The sequence below is a fragment of the Mus caroli genome, chromosome 14 (assembly GCF_900094665.2).
Source record: "Mus caroli chromosome 14, CAROLI_EIJ_v1.1, whole genome shotgun sequence".
Taxonomy (NCBI): domain Eukaryota; kingdom Metazoa; phylum Chordata; class Mammalia; order Rodentia; family Muridae; genus Mus; species Mus caroli.
In genome coordinates this window covers 43,404,935-43,412,854 of record NC_034583.1, presented here as the reverse complement: position 1 = coordinate 43,412,854, position 7,920 = coordinate 43,404,935, and the positions used below count along the sequence as shown (strand labels likewise).

General features: G+C 33.7%; 1 protein-coding gene across 2 annotated transcripts; it reads right to left on the bottom strand.

Moving 5' to 3' along the window:
• Positions 1 to 38: 38 nt before the first annotated feature.
• On the bottom strand, positions 39 to 7,208 carry LOC110308927 (vomeronasal type-2 receptor 116-like). 2 transcript variants are annotated; one of them, XM_021181292.2, is made up of 4 exons: positions 7,003 to 7,208; positions 4,884 to 5,166; positions 3,616 to 4,419; positions 39 to 143 (listed from the first exon to the last, which is right to left on the bottom strand). In XM_021181292.2, exons 1-4 carry the CDS (start codon positions 7,206 to 7,208, stop codon positions 123 to 125), a joined length of 1,314 nt encoding a protein of 437 aa, XP_021036951.1. In that variant the 3' UTR covers positions 39 to 122. The 2 variants fall into 2 exon arrangements, with proteins under 2 accessions (XP_021036951.1, XP_021036952.1); XM_021181293.2 differs by having other exon boundaries at positions 39 to 140.
• Positions 7,209 to 7,920: the final 712 nt, after the last annotated feature.

Sequence of the window (7,920 nt, the reverse complement as noted above, 5' to 3'; positions counted from 1 at the left end):
TGAGAAGGACAGTGCTATGCAGCCTAGAGCCATCCCCAATGGATCTTCATAAGCCAGAAATGATACAGCTCTTGAGAGGCAGTGGGTTTTCTCTATGTTGGCATACTTATCATCTGGACACTTCACACACTGTTCCATATCTGCTGGCAAATGAAAATAAACCCTTATAAGATATCATAATTACATATGCAATAATTTTATATTTCTGTTATTCATAGGAAACATCAATAAATAATTTGGTGTTGAGCATCTATTCCATTCCTTTTTGCTGTAGAACCACTAACTTAAGATTGCTCTGTATTAACCTATGTTTGTGATCGAACAAACCACCATCATAGGAAGTAGAACAGAAAAAATACTTATTAAATAAAAACAAATGATGACTAATAATAACAATTTCAGATTATTTAATTCCTCCAAACATAAATCCATTATTCACAGACACGGGTATAATGCAGACATCTTTGTTGATACCAGTTGATGAAGTGCATCATGTATTTTGTTTGCTTTGTGGGTGTGCCCTTTGTCTGTATGTATACATAGGAACTAGAACATACAATTACTCATGCAAGTACTATTTGCATAAAGGAATATTTTCATTCTTGAAGTTATATGCCTCATATACCTATGCATGTCCCTCTCATTGTTTTACAATCTCTTTCTTCCCAAATATACATTCCAAGCTCTATGTCATAAAGGTTATGGTTGTCCATATTCATCCCTCTTTCCTTAGAGAGGGAGTGATTGACGATAAGCAGTATCCCATCTGTTGCTGCATTCTTCAAAACTTCACTCTTGTTCTAACTCTTTAACAGGAAATTATTAATCCATTAAGCCATCTAAGTTCTTAAAATATAATTCATTAAACAACAACTGTTACCCTGAGCATCTAGTCTTTGTCAGGGACTAAGCTGTGTGATGGAAGGAAAGATTATGGACTGATCAGGTAGTCAAGTTTCTATGGACAACAAATCAAAGAAAAATTAACATATGCATAGATTACATCTAAAATGTTTCTTTAAAAAATTGTTACACAGGTATGTCCCCCTAAACACTTTCTATATCATATAAAATCAGTAACCATCATATTGTGAGAGAAATGCCTTGACTGAGGAAGATATTGGAAGTTATTTGCTGGGTCCAAAAGAAGTTGACATTATTTAACTGATTAAGTTCTCATTCATGGAGATTTTAGGGCTTCAGTTTGAATCTAGGGCATTTCATATTTCTAGTTTGGAAAGAGAAGGTATTCAAATTCAGCAATTTTTCTTCTGCATGCACTCATGTACCTGTTTCATTGGAAACCTCATTTTCTGGGCACTGAACACAATCAAAGCAGCAGTCTGCTCTTTCTTTCTGATGAATTTTCCTGAATCCTGCAGTACATGCCACACTACACACAGAGGAGGGAACCTGAGGCAGTGAATAAATATTATATAATATGCTTGTGAGTGATTGTGTGTGGGTCAACCATTTGTCAAATGAATAATGACCCATAGATTGATACATGGGACACTAACGGATATGATTATACATATTCTTTTGATATGACTTATTCTTTTGTATTACTTAAAGGTTTCAGGCACATTACTATTTTGTATTTCCCTGCAATGCACTGAATGTCACACAATATTTACTATATCATGTAATACTATATATGTAATATTCAGGTTGTAGCAATTTCAATTTTTCCTTCCTAAACTGATCAATCCAAAAGAATGTTTGTGTGACACCTGCTTTTCTCTCATGATTTATAAATTACAAAAAAATAAAAACATACAAAAGAATAGTGAGGTGTATGGAGGGAGAAGTTGGGCGAAATGGGTAAATCTAGGAAGAGTGGTTTGATGGCTATGACCAAAATATGTTATGTAAGACTCCCATAAATTTAATAAAGTTTTCCTAAGTGTAAAAGAACCTGAACACACTATCCCTTCCCCTCTCTCCCATGCATCTATGAAGGAGCTTCCCCATCCACCCACTCCTGCCTCACCACCCTAGCATTCCCCTGTGCTGGGGCATGAAGCCTTCACAAGACTAAGGAACTCCCCTGCTAATGATGTCAGATAAGGCAATCCTCCACTGAGGAGGGGAAAACAGGATGTTGGATAACATTTGAAATGTAAACAATTTTTTTTAAATCCAAAATATATAAATAAAAAAAAAAAACCTTGAATCTGGAGAAACATTTATGTTAATGAATACATGCTATAGTTAAGTAGACAATACATTAGTTCACATGGAATCAGAAATTTCAATGGGTTATATATAGTTACAAATTTTTAATTAATTATATGTAAATATATACTATATTATAAATTTATCAAAGTTATTCCTGTATTATGGTTGAATTGGCATATGGGTGCTATTGAACATGCAATCCAGAGGACATTGATCCTTCTATGCCCAGATTAACATGACATTGAGAGTTATCAAATTTTGATGATTGTAATTGAGGATGGTCTTTTGCAAGACTAGCAATCGGTCTTAACCACTGAATCTCATATTTGAAAATCTACATATCCTGAAAAATAAAAATTATGGTATACCCACTGATGTTCCTCCCATGGCCCATTCCAAATCATCAGATATATGAAGTTGTTGTCTCTGTGGAAAACAAGGTAAATAGCTTCCTATTTTCACTTTTAATCCAAGGCCTTGTGGAAAATTCCAAATGANGAAAATNTCATACTCNGTACACTGATTTTCCCTATGCTTCATGTTCACCAGTTCTCCAACAGGGTTCGTAAATACCCTGGTTTTCATCAAGGAAGACACCTAGACGAGATTCATGCACATATGCATATCAATAAAGGTAATGCCAAGTTGAGAATTTTCCCTTTTTTCTTAATGATTTTCAGAAAAGACAGCTGTATTGAAATAAACCCGTGTAGTAAAAAACAGTATACCTCATTGATAATTGAAAATATATATGCTTCATGATAATATTTGATGATAAAATGTGTTAGAAAAAATGATTACCAGATAACAAGTAACATGGTGTGCATGTGTGTGTGTGTGTGTATGTGTGTGTGTGTACCTGTGTGAACATGTTTGTCAAAAATACTTTTAAAAAATGAAGCCATGTATGTGAGAATGAAGGGGAAGTCTGAATGTCTGAAAATTGTGAAAATAAAAATGTGGGATTTTATGTGTATACAGTGTACACATATAAAATGAACATAAACTTAATAAAATGGGAAGTCTTAATCATTTATGTTTTTGTAAATTGTTAATTTAAATGAATAACTATTAACCACAGTCCATGTATCAATATTTGAGATACTATTTTTTAGAAAAATATTCAGTCTAGTCATCACTTAAGNCTTTTATGATAAAACTCTTGGCTTCTATTTTAATTTTGAACTCATTTGGTGAAATGTTGAGACACCTTTTCACAAAACTCACTGATATTCATAAAATTGTATTGTCCCCTATTAAATATTATCTTTGTGTATGATATTCATCCATGCAAAAGAATCATTAGGGACTTTTGCAGTGTATAAATCATTCCACTGAGAGAATGATCTCTAACAAATGTACAGTTGTTTCTCTGGTTCCATTTAAAAGATCACATTGATATATCTAAGCATAATGAAATGTAAGAAACTTTACCTGCTCACAAACAGTGAAATATCTTTTGGGTTTTGCCTTTTTCTGAGACTCTACTTGTTGAAAAATGTGTTCATGGTAGGTGTGGGCCACAGCATAAACAGCATTATACAANTTGTAACCTTCATCACTCATCGCCATATCATAGTTGTACAGTGCTGTCCATTCCAATGTGTTGTTGAATGTAATATGATCCATTTTACTGCTGTTCTTAGAGATTGAACAATTAAAATAATTCCACTCCAATATCGTATGAGAAATATTTACTGGGTATTTGGCAGTGTTTATTGTTTGCATAAATTTTTTAAATTTAGGAATCTCAAATCTGTGGTGTGCAAAAGTAATAGTCCCATGGAAGAGATTAAGGGTGAATTCTTTTTTATTTGTGATGACATCCCATTGTGAGGTTGTGATCCAGATTCTCCGAGCACCTAAATCTTCCCATCTTCTAAAGCTTACTTCTAGTGTAGAGTTCATTTCACCATAAATGATAACAACCTTTGCTGAAGATGTCATAATTTGTTTATCATATATTGTAGCACTTGTCATGTATATCTGCATGTTTTCTGGGATCATATTAACAAAAGCTAAACAGATTCCATGACTTTGGCTTTCTTCTCTTAAATCTGAGAGAAACTGAATACCCTGNTCATCATCTGAGATGACCAGTCCTATCCAAGTCCATCTAAAATGAAACATCAAGGAGACCATGCCATGGGACAAATGTGTTTCCTTGGTGGCTACTTGATGGACGTGGTACAGCCGGTCATGGTCACGTAGTTTAGGATTAAATGATCCAAAGAAAACCTAAAGGATGTAGAAGAGAGGAAGAAACTTCCAGTGAGAAATATGATTATTAGGATGTTTGGACTCATATACAGGTAATGCTACTCACCTTCCAGAACTCCTGTTAAGAACAGTAAGATTGTACTATACATGTCTTGTATTATTCCTATTAGATTCTAGACTATTCCTTACAAGTCTGAAATTCCTAGAACACAGTTTTACCAGTTTGCAGTGTACATCTATGAAGTGATTTTTAAATTCATCTATATATATGTAGGTATATATATATATATATATGTGTGTGTGTGTGTGTGTATAATGTAGGTATATATATATATACATATACATATATATATATAATGGGTGTGTATGCGTGTGTGTTTGTGTAGCAGCGCACTCACAAATGCATTCTCTCCACGTTTTCTTGTAGGCACCTATAAATGCAATTTAATGTTCTTAACCCATTCATTGTCACAAATTCTTACCAGTGGCATCGAAGAATGCATTGCCAGTTTTAAGGATGTTTTCCATGATGGTCCTGTAAGACCTANGGCACATGAATCATCTAAATAACAGAAATAATTAACAAAATTCATACGTCCATTTATTTGTGTATATNCTTGATCCAAACCTCTCAATAAATCATGACAGTTTCCACCAATGATGGAGAACATCAAAGTTATGTTGGGTAAAAGATAAGGATTCTTGTTGATCTCATCAGTAGCAAAAAACATTACCAGAAGAAACTCATATTCACTTGCTGCAATTCTAAAAGAAGGCATAGTGATGATTAAGAGAGATGTTTGAAATATAAAATTTCAAATGCTGTAAAGTTTGTAATATGAGATATACTAAGTCTGCCTCCCAAGTGTGGGGATTAAAGGCGTGAGCCACCACCGCACGGCCAGACTAATTATTTTAAGATATATTTTATTTAATTTTATTTATGCATTTAAAGATATATACAATGATACAATATACCATATGACCGGAATATTATCCTTTAGGGTCTTGTACATATCAAGTTAATGTTACCTTTTAGTGTGTTCTTACTATTTCTATTTTGTTAAAATTTTATGAGATTTCTTTAAATACCTCAGTCTTCCTAATACTTTGAGGTCCTTTAAGTGATGGCTGAGCACAGAGATCTTCTCTGCCTCAGCACAGTTGGCAGTTCATCTGTTATTATTCGCTATTACCTCTCATCAGGAGTAAAGACACCAAACATAGACTTTTGCTAAAATTTATATATTTTAATTAAGTGTTCAGCGTGAAGTTTTTTTCTAATCCAGAAAAGTATATTGACACAGTTCATATATTTGTAATTTTAAAACTTATTATGGCTTAAAAAATTGTCATCAATGAGAATTTCTACAATTTTTGCAATGAGATGTGGGAAAATTCAGAATACATCAGAAATGAATTCCTACTCACCTAACACAAAAGGATAATAATATGAAGCAACCATCACTATCAGAGTGTACAGTGTACTGTGGCTACCAATTGAAAAATGTATTTCTTTATTCTAAGACATAAAAATTTAATGAGAGATGGGATGAGAGCCAAAGACAGAAAAGCACAGGAAACCTTGGTTTAAGAAAGAAAGAAGTTGCAGGCACATTGATTAGCTAAAAGTTTCAACACTCTTTCCCTCATGATCTGCAGCCACAAATGATAACATCTCACACTTTGGATCTCAGACCTAATAGCCACATTGAGAGCAGGTTCTTTTCCACAAAAAGTACAATGATTCTTCTAGATTTAGGTTTTCAGACCTCAGATGTAGAGATTAAGGCCTGAATTTTCCCTATGTATCCAGGGCATATGACATAGGATGAATGGAAAGGAATTGTGAATATATATTAACTACTAAATAATGTTAAATTTATTGAATAAGTAATAGAAATATTGACCATCTATCTGATAGTGATAATAAGCCTAATCTGTGCCTGTGCATTTGTGTAATTGGATAAAAAGATTATTCTGGTAACAGAATATGAGACTAGCATTCTTTTTCCACATTCAGTATCAAATCCAGAATTGCAGGATGAGGCTCATTTAAAGACTATTTTAAAGTAAAGTATATGTATATTCACAAGTATATAAGCAATGTTATACATTTAACCAGGTATAGTAGACCAACACATACACAAATATTTCAATGAAACAATGCATGTTCATCTGTTGGAAACAGATAACACTTTTATGAAGGCATTTAAATGCATGATCATACATGTGGCATTGGCAGATAACTGAATATAGGCAGTGATGCAGTCTTTCATATTGAGTTCTTGACAAAGATGGGGATTGTGAATCCAAGGCAGATGAAGAGATATCTTTCAACATATACTGTCAACAAAGACTCAAAAGAGAGAATCCAGACTTTCTCATTGTCCAGCATTGTGAACTGAAGCATAACGTATTAAAACTATATTAAACTGTGACACATTTCAAAGTATTAAAATAGTGATTGATATAATAATTAATTTTCAGGGGTTCTTAAAGTTACATTGTGAGAAAGATAACAGAAGCCACAGTTTGTGTATACAGCTAAATGTTTCTAACTAATGACATTGACACAGGAAAAAAATGTTAATGACTTACCTAAAATTTAAAAGTGAATTATAAAAATTATCATCAATTGGTTTATCAGCTGCCCCAATGTAAAAATGACATTCCCTTTGCAAATCTCCATCATTATCTTCACTATTCTTTATCCTCCAAAAGCAACTTGCTTCAGTCAAACAGCACAAGATGAGAGAAAACTTCAGAAACAAAAATGAAATAGTGAGAGCACAGAGCTGCTTCATGTCTGCTAACATCTAAGATGGAGCTGTTGTGAAATCTGTTTCTGATGTAGAAAAACATTACACACACATTTACAACTATGTGTCTTTAAGGCTACTTCTGTCTTGAGATCCACTTATTATATTCACAGTTCCTTTCCATTCCTCCTATGTCATGCTCCCTAGATACATAGGGAAAATTCTGGCCTCAGGCTCTACATGTGAGATCTGAAAAGTTTTCATCAACATATTTTTGAAAACATGTTTTGAGATCATTTTTTCTACCCTCAGAGGTCATGATTGCATTCATATGCATAGTGAAAATCCCAAGGACAGTTTTCTTCTTCATGGCTCAGACCAGACCATGTGTCAACAGCCATTATGTACGAACACAATGGATTTCATCAGAACTTCTTTACCATGACTAAAGTTGAAAAGGTCATAAAAGTTCCATATCATTCAGATGTTGAGTTTTATCATGGAACATTATGTAACACATTGTCTAGTTTAGGGAAGGGCAGTCTCACATGTAACATTGAGCCTGGATTTGACCATGTTCTCTGCTGTTCATATACTATTGTATGCTACTCATGTTTACAAAATCTCCTCAAGCTTCCTATGATTCCTGCCATCTGGAGAACACGACATTATGCTAAATCCAAAAATGCCTGGGTTTTTAAAGATTCAACACCCATCCTGTTCAATATCAGTACCTGTGCAGACATTCACTGATATG